Source organism: Pelophylax lessonae (assembly GCF_965119305.1).
Source record: "Pelophylax lessonae genome assembly, chromosome: 1".
Taxonomy (NCBI): Eukaryota; Metazoa; Chordata; class Amphibia; order Anura; family Ranidae; genus Pelophylax; species Pelophylax lessonae.
The window spans coordinates 498,527,114-498,541,827 of NC_138768.1; the positions used below are offsets into that span (position 1 = coordinate 498,527,114).

The 14,714-nt window shown below is 45.1% G+C and overlaps 1 protein-coding gene across 3 annotated transcripts in view; it reads left to right on the forward strand.

Moving 5' to 3' along the window:
- Positions 1-4,991: 4,991 nt before the first annotated feature.
- The window catches only part of LOC309568163 (BTB/POZ domain-containing protein 2), a 285,622-nt gene continuing 275,899 nt past the window's right edge, over positions 4,992-14,714 (forward strand). Inside the window, exon 1 of one of the 3 annotated variants that reach the window (XM_082273789.1) lies at positions 4,992-5,111. Coding sequence is in view for 2 of the 3 variants with exons in the window: in XM_082273788.1 (XP_082129914.1) it covers positions 10,405-10,859 (455 nt within the window). In the remaining variant the exon portion in view is untranslated. Of the gene's footprint in view, positions 5,112-10,149; positions 10,860-14,714 lie in introns of those variants that run through there. The other 2 variants (XM_082273788.1, XM_082273787.1) reach the window with 2 other exon arrangements.

Consider the following 14,714-nt stretch of genomic DNA (forward strand, 5'->3'; position numbering starts at 1 on the left):
TGTTTGGCTATCGACAAAAAATTTAAGGTTAAAGATCCCTAGCAAAAAGCTTGGACCTTTATTTCTGGGACCCTTCCCAATTAAGAAACTTATTGGAAAAGCTGCAGTACAGCTCACCTTACCGGCAGATCTCAAGATCCATCCCATCTTCCATGTGTCGCTACTGAAACCCCATGTTCCTAACCAAGGAATAAGGCCTACCATCTTGCCTCCACCTCCAGTACAAGTTGAAGGCGGAGAAGAATATGAAATTAAGGAGATTTTGGATTCTCGTATCCACAGAGGAAGACTCCAGTATCTCATAAGATGGAAGAACTATGGACCCCAAGACGACACCTGGTTGGATACCTCTGATGTTCACGCACCTAGGCTTATACGAAGGTTTCACTCGAAATACCCAGAGAAACCAGTGCTATAGGCCTTCCGGAGCCGGCCTTAAGGGGGGGGTACTGTAAGATTCTGGTACCTCTGGTACCCTTAATTTCCATTTTCTTTCAATATGCGTCCCACCTTTCTAATTAGGTGGTACGCATACACCTTTAAGACGGATGACGTCATCGCCGAGCGCCGCTCTGAGCGGCTATTTCAACCGCCGGCGTTCTCTCTCACGTTGTTCATTCAATGTGCCTGTGCCTGTGCTTATGTGCCTGTGTGTCTACATGCTTACAAGCTTGTCTCGCTGCCGGAACCTCCAGCTATTTGCTTTTACCTGGAACAGACCGGAACCTCGCTACTGATCCCTGTATCTCGCTACCGGATCACTCCCTCACTACTGGACCCCTCTACTACTAACCTTACTAGTGATAAGTACCCCACAGGGGAATCCTCCATAACCTAACTTACACTACCTACCTCTGCACATTAAGGACTGTTACTATCTATGCATACTAATTCTATCATCTGCACTGTTACATAGATTGCTAGCTCTTGAGTCTACTACCATCTATCCTTGCACTGGGTTAGCCTATCCTGTATTTGTCATCTGCTGTCCTTACCACCTGTTACCATACTCGATTACTAACCTATCTGCATTCTACCTAAATACCATCTAATACTCTCCTGAACATTTCTATCAAGTGCTTACCATCTCTGTCACTGTTCACACCTGTCCCTTCAGCACATCACCTTCATACTATCATATACATCCTATCACTCCAGGAACATCTTATTGAGTGTGTGTATATCTGTATGCTGAAGCTGATGGGCCCACAGTGATGAGTCTGGAGAGTTGGATCTGGTTATTCAACACATCTCTACATGACTACTGAGTGGAGATTCTGCAGCTGCAAATCCAGCCTACTACAAAAACGCAGGAGCGTTACACCCGGCCTTCTTCTTGTTACATTGTACGGGCATGGTACAAATGCTCTGTGATCAGACACCTCACTGATGCGGCAAAGTCCTGCATCAGCCTCTGCTGGAAAAGCACCTCTCCCCCAACTATTTCACTCTGGCTACGCAAAGTCAATGGATCAATGATTTGGAGGACTTGGTACTCACCGCACAGGGTAGAAGGGAACAGTATACCAAAACATGGGCGTGCTGGAACACGTTTATCCTGTCTGTCGAGGGCCATGCTCTAGACGGTTCCCCTGGATCGCCTACTGTCTGACTGGAAGTGGGGTCACCCGCACGGGATGAACACTCCTTTCCCTCCCACCATCTGCCAGGAATTTATCCTCTGTACGCCAAGCGTCCCCCCCCATTGCTTCGCTCCACTGACCTTCCTTCTTCCTTTCCCCCCCCCGACCCTGCCTGTCCTTCTCCTTCCCCCTGTTCCCCTTCCACAGGTCTCTATCCTCCCTACACATGTTCTCAGCATATGAACTTTATGGTCCAGTTGCCGTGAACTTAACCCTTCCGGTTTTCTTAGAGTTGATATAATTATCAATACCATCTTCATTCCTGAAACGGTTCACACCTCATGACGACTCATACTAGGGTTATTTACTTCACTCATGATGAATATGCTGCTGTTACAATTCTTGCATTGCCCTTTCTTTATTATGGTTCTTGTTTATGCACTTTATTCTGATGTATCTTGTGCTATGTTCTGGACCTGTTTTATACGTACTTTGTATTCAATTTTGTATTCAATAAAGAAATTTGAAAAAAGAAAATGTCGGCTCAGATTCGTAAGACCGATCTTGTGTTCATACTGCCAGAAGGGACCAGGAAAGGGCAGGCAGCATCTAAGTCTATGATTTCCCCTTGGATTCGTCAGGCTATTATCCAGGTGTATGGTTTAAAAGGGAAGGTTCCACCTGTTTCGATAAAGGCTACTCTACCAGAAGAGTAGGTGCCTCTTGGGCAGTTCGTCATCAAGCTTCTAAGGCTCAGATTGGTAAAGCCGTGACTTGGTTGTCAGTGCATACGTTCACTAGATTCTATCGAGTGGATGTTAGGACCCAGGAGCAGTCTGCATTTGGCTGCAGTGTTCTGCAGGCAGCTATGTAGACCTTTTGTGGTCTGATGGCAGTATTGATGGTGTCCCCCTCCCCTCAGGTGCATTGCTATAGGACATCCCATATGTGATGAATATGGCTCTGTGTCCCGTAATATATGATAAAGGATTATAGTTTTTTTTTTACAACTTACCTGTAAAATACATTTCTTGGAGTACATCACGGGAGAAAAGAGGTACCCCCCCCCCTCGTATGGGGTATTTATTGCTTACTACAAAACTGAGGTACTTCCTGTATAGAAGGGGTTATAGAAGGGGACTTCCTGTCTGGATGGTTGCCAGTGTCTATTCACTTGAAGGTGGCCTATAACCCATATGTAATGAATATGGCTCTGTGTCCCGTGATATACTCCACTAACTATTACTGTCACAAGGGTTGTTTACATTCCTTGTGACAGCAGTGAAAGTGATAGGAATTTTATTTTTTTTAAGGGACAGTGTAAATATAAAAAAAAAAATAAAATAAAATAATTAGGAAAGAAAAAAAAAACATTTTTTAAAACACTCCATCCCTCTGTGCTCATGCGCCAAAGCAAACGCATACGTAAGTCGCGCCCGCAAATATAAACAGTGTTCAAACCACACATGTGAGGTATTGCCGTGATGGTTGAAGCAAGAGAAATACTTCTAGCACAATACCTCCTCTGTAACTCTAAACAGGTAACTGTTCAAGAGTTTTAAAATGTCGCCTATGGGGATTTTTAGGTACTGTAGTCTCTGGGTCTCTGCTAAAAAATATATATAATGCTTGGGGGTAAGTAATTTTCTAGCAAAAAAATACATATTTTAATTTAGAAGTAGGCTGTCATGGTGCAACGCTACGGATTTGAGCCCACAGGCGAGCAGGTGATACGGGATCCCCCAGGGCGTGGTATCTAAGGACCAGCTGGTGTTCTTCCAGGAACCCCCTCACTGGAGTTTGGACTTAGCTGCGTGCTGACCCTAGGTCACGACCCCCAGGTTCACCCTGCTCGCGAGGAGAGTTCCCAAAGACACAGTGCAGGCATGGATGGATGGATGGAGCAAAAGGAGAGCCGGATAACGAGCCAAGGTCAGGGCAGGCAACAGACAAACGTAATCAGGAGAACTAGCTGAGTTGGTACACAAGAGATTGGTCCACGAGAAGTTAGGTAGGAATGATAACACAGAAGGGGCTCAGGAACAAATGTTGCTCAAGCAACCATAATTTGGTTTGAGTGGGATTTAAATAGGGAGACACATGGGAGGCTGGACAGGAAGTAGCAGGAAGGAAGGTATATTAACCATCAGGTGAAGCAGGTGACACCCATAGCTGCTAAGTCAGTGCAGCAAGAGCAGAGCACAGGCTTGTGGAACCACAGGTGCCAGCAGACCTACAGTAGCAAAAGGTAAAAAACATATGCAAACAGTATGACATAGATCAGCTTCACAGCTGATCTGTGACATAGGCCTGGTCCTGAAGTAGGTAACGAAAGATAATCAAGCCTTTACTATTACTTTACAGTGGTGCAATGCATGTATGGTGTATCACTACAACAGGGCTTAATAAGGGTACAAAGTGAGATAGAGAAGAAATATTACCAATGTCAAACATGCATTAAAGCTCTTCAAAGTAGGCTATGTTGCCATTGCTAATGAATACAGTACTAGTGTTGAGAGCGTAGGCAAGCCAGACTGTTGGAAAGCAGTGACTTGGCAATGGTGACATAGGTCCTGGTAATGAACAAACTTTTGTGCGTAGGCTCTTTCCCTAGCGTTTGGAGCTTTGACACTGGGTCCAACATCGCAGCATAGGGTAGAGCTTCTTAGTATTAAAGTGAAACATGCAAATTGATATTACTGGGAGTGAGGTGACGGGTAACTGGGTTGGTGGAGTCTGGTACAAGCTCAGCGATGCCGGCTCAGAAATGCTGCACAACTAAAGTAAGAGAAGAGTTATAAAGTGTATTGATAAACTGTTGTCTGTAGTGCACAGCTTGTAACAAGGAACTGATGTTCGTAATGAACAACAAAAAGTGTACAGAAGTTGAGCCACGGATTACAAAGGAGTTCTTTGTTTCCTATGGAGAAGCATTGCTTTTAAGTTGGAGTGCCGCCTTAATGCCAGCCTTGTGTAGCCTCAGCCCGTCTTTAGGGGCACTAGTGAGCGCTTTCTCCTGGTCCTCACTTAGACGCAGTAAGCCACATCCACGTGCATATGCAGGATATCATTGTCATTCTTCACTTTATAAAGTAAGGAGCATCTTTTTTCCTGCTTGCCCCTCACATGTGTATTTTTAGTTAATAAACTCTATCCCAATTTGTCATCTGCATGCACACTTTTGCTAGCTGAAAGATACCAATGTTTTCTACATTGTTTTCATTTACATTGTGGCTACTAGCTAATGTGAAGAGTAAGCTACATTCACAAAGCATGCCTCTGGAGATAACCATCAAAGTTACCAGTGTGCTTATATCAGCTCTCACCAGATCTCTCAAGCCCTCAAGTGGCTGTTGTCATAGCTAATCACGTGTGCAGAACCATGGAACTGCAGATCTAAACAGAGGCTGAGATGGTACCATCCTCTGCAGATAGAAGATTAGCTCCGCTTTAAGTTATGGTCATATGAGGGTGAAGCCTACCCAGTCATATTCTGCCATGGAGAATAGTCAGGAAAGGAAAATTATAGTAAGTATTTGAATACAATTCTCTGCTTTATTTCTGTGTTGCTGTTGAAAGTAACCCTTGCTTCCTTTAGGGCTCATTAACACGATTAGCGATGACCTGTGCTTTTCTGCACTGGATAAATGCAGGTCACCGCTAAGGTACATGGAAAACAATTGTTTTCAAAGTACTCCATTCACAACACAATGCTGGTGTAATAAGTGCAGTAGTGAGCTGTGGAAAAATTCTGCATATCCACATTTTGTCGCAGTGCACTAGATGGTACCACATGTCACCCCCACTGCAGCAAAACGCACTGTACTGTTGTGCAGTGACATGAATGAATTGTCACTTTGTGACACTCCAAATAAAATAAAGGGAAAAAAAATAGAAAGCAGTGTGATGTCCTGAAATGTGCACTGCCCACTGCTGGAACCAGCTCGGTCACTAGCCCTAGTGTGAACATGGCCCTAACTGTAACAGTTGCTTGTGCTCTCAACATTACTGTTAAGCCATCAAGTTGCTAGTGACACTGCTTATCACACATGTGCAACTGCAACCATGGCAAATGAAACAGGAGCTAAGATGGCAGTGTCCTTGGCTGTGTGTTTAATTTGAAATCTTGACATGTTTGGTATCTATTTACTTGACGCAACATCCTCTTTTTTATTGTACCAAAAAATTCTACATTATATTAGGTTTGTTTGCGTTCACTAAAATGTAATTAAAGGATTTCAGCTTTTGTAACATGTTACACCCATATTCAGGGTGTAACATGTAACATGTTAAAGATGCACCGGCCCCTGCTCCCCCTTTCTAAATGCTAGCTGGGGATCTCCTACCCTCTTCTAGCTGTCAAAATCTGTAAAAAACCCGGCCATGCAGGGCTCCACACATTCACATCATCCATTAACCAGTGTTCTGTGAATGGGACTGAGCCTTCGTGGCTGTCGGCTTGTAGTTTCTAATGAACTATCACAGCACTGTTGAGCGCTGTGGTCGTTTATTAAGTCTTCTTGTCACAGTGTAACTGCTTGCCCATATCAGAGGTACGGCCAGACAGAAACAAAGAGTGTCTGCAGGACCATGCCATCATGGGTGCAATGCTTTAGTCCCCATTCACACTAGCGCCACTTGTCAGGCGACTTGGTCGCCTGACAAGTCGCGGTGGGTCGCCTGCCATTGATTAGCACAGGACCCATTCTAATAGGAGCGACACAAGTCGCTCCGACTTAGAAAAAGGGTCCTGTACTACTTTGGGGCGACCTGGAGGCGACCTGCATTGACTTCAATGATATGAAGTCCATGCATGTTGCGCCCAGGTCGCGGTGCACAGCGTGCACCGCGACTTCACAGGTCGATCTGGCAAGTAGCGTCGCCCCTGTTTGAACGGGGTCTTAGAGGGCCACTACAAAAAAATAATTAATACATATTATTTTACTTGCAACACAATAGTTACATAGTTAGTCTGGCTGAAAAAAGACACAAAGTCCATCAAGTTCAACCAATAAAAAGAGGAAAACAAACCGAACCTTTTTTTTACAATCCTATATACATAATCCCACACCCACAGATGATCCAGAGAAGGGTAAAAACAAAAACAGCAAAGCATGATCCAATATGCTCCAGCAGATGCAATAGGATGATCCCGGGATCAACCCTACCTATAAATGTTAGTATCCAGTAATGTTAAGTACATTTAGGAAAGAATCCAGACTTTTTTTTAAAGCAATCTACTGAGCTGGACAGAACCAGCTCTTGAGGGAGTCTATTCCACATTTTCACAGCTCTTACTATAAAGAAGCCTTTCCGTATTAGGAGACGAAATCTCTTTTTTCCTCTAGACATAAAGAGTGCCCCTTTGCCCTCTGTGTTGACCTTAAAGTGAACAACTCAAAACCAAGTTCACTAAATGGATCCCTTGTGTATTTGTACATATTGAGCATAATCCCCCTTAATCTCCTCTTCTCAAGAGAGAATAAATTCAGTTCTTCCAATCTTTCTTCATAATCAAACTCCTCCATGCCTCTTATCAGTTTGGTTCTCTGCACTCTCCAGTTCCCCAACATCCTTTTTGTGAACTGGTACCCAAAATTAAACTGCAACTAAAAATGTGCATTTATTATTTTTTTGTAAAAGTAAACTTATCCTTTAGGTGTTATTTTTTTCTCAAAATTTGTACCTGATTGCGCAAATATCGTGCCACACAGAAAAATGCAAGAAACCACTATTTTATTCTCCAGGGACTTTGCAGAAAATATATAATGTTTGGGGGTTCTACGTAATTTTCTAGCAACAAAAAAAGGGGATTTTACCATGTATGTGAAAAATGTCAAAATCGGCCCTATAGGTCAGTAGATGCATATCTCCCAACTTTTTGAGATGGAAACGAGGGATGTTCTATCAGAATACCGCTACCTATCAGATTCTGCAACCAGAAGTGACGCTTGGACGAGAACAACTTACTGCACATGCATCATGCGTTCCAACATGGCCGCTATGCGTTCCAATAGGTTTCCGAACGTGATGGAACACGAAGCAGAGGCGGACATCTTCTTACACCAAAGCAAGTCTTTTTACATTTTTTTTAGCAGTAAACTCACCTTATATACTGAAATAGACTATTTCACCGCGACCAAGTGAAAGTCTATTTAACTATATAATCAGTTTATCTCTAAGCAGTGTGGGGCGTACTAAGATGGCCGTCACCACCTTCTCCCTGCAAGTTTCTTGCTATATTTATTCATTTATTTATTTCAGGTACTTATATAGCGCTGTCAATTTACGCAGCGCTTTACATATACATTGCACATTCACATCAGTCCCTGCCCTCAAGGAGCGTACAATCTAAGGTCCCTAACTCACATACATACACACACACACAGTAGGGACAATTTTTTTAAACAGGATCCAATTACCTACCATCATGTCTTTGGAGTGTGGGAGGAAACCGGAGTACCCGGAGGAAACCCACGCAGGCACAGGGAGAACATGCAAACTAGGCAGGTAGTGTCATGGTTGGGATTCGAACCAGCGACCCTCTTGCTGCTAGGTGAAAGTGCTAACCACTACACCACTGTGCCGCCCCAGTATACTTACTAGAATACAATAATAATAGAAATAGAAACCTATTGGAACGTATAGCAGCCATGTTGGAATGCATGGTGCATGCACAGTACCTTTTGTTCTAATCCGTACATCACTTCCGGTTGCAGAATCTGCTAGGTAGCGTTATTCTGATAGAACAAGGGACACCTATTAGCAAAAGTATGTAGGCATTGGACACACCTCTTGCCACGCCCCCTTAAAGTAGACTTAAACAAAAAAAATTATTAGTTAACCTTTTGCCGACTCCCCACCGTAGTATTACTGCAGCAGCGCGGCTCGGCTGCACAAAACCATGTAGTACTACGTGATTTTGTGCACGAGGTCTCGGTGGCACGCTCCTGCTGTGTTTAGGCAATCGCCGTCGCCCTCCTGCAATCGTCAGATAAACTGACAGATGTCAATTAGGGGTCGGATCTGTCCGCCGCAAAGTCGCAGTCCCACTAAAAATTGCTGATCGCCACCATTACTAATAAAAGATAAATAAATAAAAAGTCCAAAAATCTATCCCGTAGTTTGTAAACGCTATAACTTTTGCGCAAACCAATTAAAATCCGCTTTTTGGGATTTTTTTACCAAAAAAATATGTAGCCGAATACAAATTAGCCTAAACTGATAAAAAAATTTATTTTTAAATGTTTTTTTATTGGGAATGTTTTATAGCAGAAAGTAAAAAATATGGCGTTTTTTTTTTCAAAATTGTCGCTCTTTTTTTGTTTATTGCGCAAAATATAAAAACTGCAGAGGTGATCAAATACCACCAAAAGAAAGCTCTATTTGTGGGGAAAAAGGGACATTAAATTTATTTGGGTACAGCGTTGCACGACTGCGCAATTTTTAGTTAATGTAACGCAGTGCCGAATTGCAAAAAAAATGGCTTGGTCATTAAGGGGGTGGAACCTTCCGGGGCTGAAATGGTTAAACCCATAAGTGCTTTTTTTTTTTTACCACTACTATTCCTTTTCTACTGGCTTGAAAAATGTACAAATGTAGCAGTTTAGAAATTGAATGTGTTGGTTCACACTATGGCGATCCGACTTCGGGGTCGAACTGTGAAGTCACGTGCACATAATGGAAGTCAATGCAAGTCGCTCCGATGTCGCCCCGAAGTAGTACAGGAACTATTTTCTAAGTCGGAGCGACTTGAGTCTCTCCTATTAGAACGGTTCCCGTAGCACAGACAAGTCGCCTGACAAGTCGCGGTAGTGTGAACCGGGACTTAGCACTTTAAAACATTTTTGGAAAGATAAATAATGCATTTTATATACAACTAGACATTAAGCCCGTTAAATTAACGGGCGCTAGAACATAGAGTCGCATGACGTAGCCAGCTCTGCGCATAGTGTCCCTGTTGCCCTAGCAACATCGGAGACGCGCGCAGAGCTGACCGAGCGGCTCTCGCGTGACATCGCTTGCCCGCCGCCACTTGTAACGGCCGCGGGCGCGCACCCGCCGCGCGCCCGCGCTCACCCGCCGCTTCAACAATTTTGCCCGGCCGCCTGAAGTCTCTGCGCTCCAAGTCCCAACGGCTGTCCGTGGGGCACATGCGCAGTAGCGCAATCCCACGGACACAGGGACTGGACGCAGAGACACTTGTACTTTATTATATAGGACTATATAAATCAAGAGTAAAATGAGGGACAAATGAGGGGGGGGGGGGGTAGAGGGACTTTCATGGATCAGTCCCTTCAAATCAGGGACAGTTGGGAGCTGTGCAGATGAGAGGTGTGGAAACCAATAAGTGATTTTTCTAGCAAGATTGGGATGTCTGATATATTCATGGTATTAGTTACACTACAGTTCCAGGAACCTTTGCTGTAATGAATGCATGGCTTACAGGCAAAACATTATAAACCGGTTGACTGGCAGCAGAATAGAAAAGGCTCGCCTAAGGATAAAATAAAATCATCCTTGGACAGTCCATACTATATGAAAGCGTGAACGTGAGAAGTTTGTTGGAAGCGCCAATCAGCGCGCTCTGCAGTTCAACACCTGATCCAAGATGGCGCCTGGAAGACAAACAGGAACTAAACAAAGTGTCCGCAGTTTTGGAGCTTAACGCCGTCACTTTCCTCGACCAATCAACAGGCCCGATCATCCCCATCTACCGTAGTCAAGGTCACAAGTTCCACCCATCCACTTTTTCTTTTTATATCAATCTGATGCCTGCGCTTTTCCCGTTGCCATAGAGATTTTAGGGCCACACCGCCCCATGCGTCGCTGCTGCCCGCTTTTATTTGTGAACAGTGCTTGGGTACTTCCAACTATATCCGCCTACAGCCGCCCACAGGAGCCTCCCCCATCCAAGATGGCGGCGGGTGGGAATGGTGGCCTTTCGTTCTCCGGTGTGGTGAGCAACAGCGCCCCTAGCAATCGCGGTGCGACGACGTCCTCATCGTACAACTACAGCGGAGGGGCAGCGGTTTCCTCCCCGGGGAACCTAACTGCATCTGCAGCGTCTTCGGCCGGGGCCTCGCCTCCAACAGCTCCGCCTCCTCCTCTACCTGCGGCCGCCGGCCTCCTGCACCGAGAGCCCGTCTATAACTGGCAAGCCACTAAGACCACGGTGCGGGAACGCTTCACTTTCCTCTTTAACAACGAGGTGCTGAGTGACGTGCATTTCCTAGTCGGGAAAGGACTGGGCAGTCAGCGGATACCCGCTCATAGGTACAGAAGCATACATTGCATTACATTGCATGGCTTGTCACACCCACCCTGACTAGGCTGGGGACTGGGGTGACAACTATACACGGGGGGAGGGTGGGGGTGTTACACATGTGGATTACTCAACTAACATCACAAGGAACTTCCATGTGCTCATGTCAAGGGACTTTACTAAGGGCTCATTCACACCTGCTCCTCTGAAGTGCGATCTGCAGGGGATCTCTTTTCAGACGGCAGGTGGGACGTGATAGGTCACTTTCTCATCCCCTGTTAGAGGGCTGATTCACGCCACATGCAGTCCAGTCGTGTTTTTCTTTTAATCATAAACGCATGATTAGTAGGTTTCTAATGGCATAGTTCACAGTCCATTCCAGTGCGCTTCAGAATAAGAAGCAGAACGTGCTAGGTTTCTTCTTTTCTGCATTTAAAGTCGGTGCAAACCCACTTTAAATACTTTTACCTATAGGTAAGCCTATATTAACCACTTAAGCCCCGGAAGATTTTACCCCCTTCCTGACCAGGGCCTATTTTGTGATTCGGCACTGCGTGACTTTAACGGACAATTGCGCGGTCGTGCGACGCTGTACCTAAACGAATTTGACGTCCTTTTTTTTTCCCCACAAACAGAGCTTTCTTTTGGTGGTATTTGATCACCTGTGCATTTTTTTTTTTTTTTTCATGCGCTATAAACAAAAAAAAAGCGACAATTTTTCAAAAATAACAATATTTTTCACATTTTTTTCATATTAAATTCCCCCAAAAAAATGTAACAATCAAAATTTTTTAACATTTTTGGCCAATTTGTTTTATGCTACATATGTTTGGTAAAAAAAAATCGCAAAAAGCATATTTTGATTGGTTTGCGCAAAAGTTATTGCGTTTACTAACTAAGGGAAAGATTTCTGTCATTTTTGTTGTTTTTAACGAGTAATGGCGGTGATCTGCGATTTTTGCGGTATTGCGGCGGACAGATCGGACCCTTGACTGACATTTTTGTCACTTTTGGGGTTACCAGTGACATTACTGCGGTAATCAGTGCAATACATATGCACTGTTACTGTAAAAAAGACACTGGCAGTGAAGGAGTTAACTGTATTGGAGAGGGAGGGGTTAAGTGTGTCCTAGGGGCGTGTTTCTAACTGTGATTGGCTGTGGCTACTGGTGTAAGAACAGTGATCAACAGTCCTACATAGTAGAACCGTCTGATCTCCATTCTTACACAGGGAAGAATGACAGGCGGCTTTGTTTACATTAGCCGCCTGCCTGTCACGGACGATCGCGAGTGCCCGGCGGAAATCGGGTCCGCCAGGCACACGTGCGGGGGGGGTCCTTGACCACGCCTCCGGCGGCGCGCGCTCGCTCCCTCCCTAGAAGCCTCACAGGCTAGCGACGTAGACCTACGTCGCTCTGCCTGTGAGGGGCTGACCGCCGCAGTAAATAGTCGTGCGGCGGTCAGCAAGTGGTTAAGGCTCACCTATAGGCTATAAATATCTTCTAAACATGCACCATTTAGGAGATATTTACAGCGCATGCAGCCGATGACATCATCACCCGTGCCATTCCTTCAGAGCCCTGCGCCATGGATGGCGGCATGTAATTGCGCCTCCGGACAATCAGATGGCTAGGGGACGCGGAGCAGGATGGCCGAACATGTCGCTGAGCGGGCAGCACTGCGGGGTCTTTTTAAGGTATTTCATAATGAGCTAGTATGCAATGCATACTAGCTCATTATGCCTTTGTCTTTACAGGTTTTTTTTTTTCTCATTATTTTTTTTTTTGGAGGGTTTACTTCCTCTTTAACTGTAAGGAAATGCAGTAAACGCCTAAAAAAAAATGCACTGTAATGCAACTAAGCGTAGATGTCCCTATGCCTGTTCATACCACATGCAGTCCAGTGAGGTGTTTTTGTTTTTTTTCTGCATCAATAACGAGTGGATAGTACAGGATATGGCAGGGATCCTCAAACTACGGCCCTCCAGCTGCTGCAGAACTACACATCCCATGAGGCATTGTAAACTCTTGACATTCACATACATGACTAGGCATGATGGGAATTGTAGTCCCTGAACAACTGGAGGGCCATAGTATGAAGACCCCTGGTATATGGTTTTCAATGGCATAGTTCACACCAGTGCGGTCAGTGCCAGTCCCCCAAAAAAAAAAAACATTTTTCTTTCTTTTTTTTTTTTTTTTTTTTTCTGTACTGAAATGCGGTAAAGCACAAGTCCTTATTTATGGTTAAGGAAAAAAGAGGGGGAAAAATGCATTGGACTGCCTCAAAAATGCGCATACCGAAAAGCATCCGGACAGCGTTTCTAGGGTGTGAACTGATCTTTAAGGTGAAGGAAAAAAAATGCATACCAAAATACATCAGAAGAGCGCAAAATTGCGCATGCAGAAAAGCATCTGGACTGGGTTTCTATGGTGTGAGCCGGCCCTTAAAGGAGTTGTAAAGTCCAGAAGTTTTTTTTTTTTTTTTTTTTATCTTAATGCATTAAGACAAAAAGCCTTCTGTGTGTGGCAGCACCCCCCTAACACCAGTGCCCCATCTCTGTCCAACGATGTCTACGAGTCCCTCGGCCATCCTGGGACTCTTGCATCTAAATGGCTGAGATACAGCTGCGGTGCCCCTGCGGCTGTCAGTCAGTCAGTGAGCAAATCAGGAGTGAGTGAGCGGGGCTGAATGGCAGCTTCATGTCTTAATGGACACTCGGCTCGGGTGCTTGCTGTGGGGGCACTCGATGGGGGGGCCAGGAGCAGTAACAAGGGACCTGAGAAGGATCCAGGCTGCTCTGTGGCAAGTATAACATGTTTGTTATTTTTTAGAAACAAGACTTTACTCACTTTTAGGCTGCACTGTGCCACAAATGTGTGCGCTTGAGGTGCTACCTCCCTTCTGCTTGAATTGTGTCCCAGTTGGCAGCAGTACCGCTTCCCGAGCGAAACATCAGATATAATTTTAGCATGCGTATAACTCTACACTTGGGTGCTGCTGCAGCTTAAAGCAAAATATCAGTCTGCCTGGTATGGTGGCCCCATCCCCTCCTCAGGCACCACTGTTATAGCGGATGTGCCCCACAGGCTCTGCCTGTTCAGGTCCCGACAGGGCCCCTCAACACATCTGCTCATGGACAGACACAAGGAAAGTTTCAGACTTTCCTATTTGCAATCTTTGCATGTGTATGCGAAATTCTGTGCATGAGCAGATACCTGGGGGACCTGGCGCATGCGCATATGTGCGGCAGGGCTCTCTCTGTACCTGAGCCCTGTGGTACATTTGTGCAAATGTTCAGATTCCCCTGGTCGCAGTCGTACGTGGGAAACCCTGCGTCTGTGCATATACCTGAGGGACCCAGCGCACCCACAGGACTTTCTTGCTACCTGAAGCCTGCAGCACATTTGTTCGGGGGGCTCGGAAAAAATTCTCCCCTAGGCACAATAAAGCTGTTCAGTGGTGGACTGTCCCTTTGGCATCCTTGTCTCCAGAGCAGGGCACCAGTGGAGCGTGGGGGATGCAGAAGATGCGGTGTAAGGGATCAGGTAAATAAATCCCCTTTCTTGACATAAACAAGCAAATAACCCATTCAGTGTTGATACAGTCCCACTGCAAGGGGTAATTTTATCTTTATTTGCTCAGAATTAGTCTTTACCTGTTTCCTAGAAAGAGTTATGGCTCATTTACAGTGTGCACTGACCTGTTTTTCCACATTGGCAAGTCTTAATTGGGGTACATGGAAACCAATTGTTTCTGTGTGCACTGTTCACACCGCAACACTTGCGTGATGTGCATTGCAGTACTGAGAGAATTCAGCATGTCTGCATTTTTGTACGGTGTTCTGGATGGCACTGCATGTCATG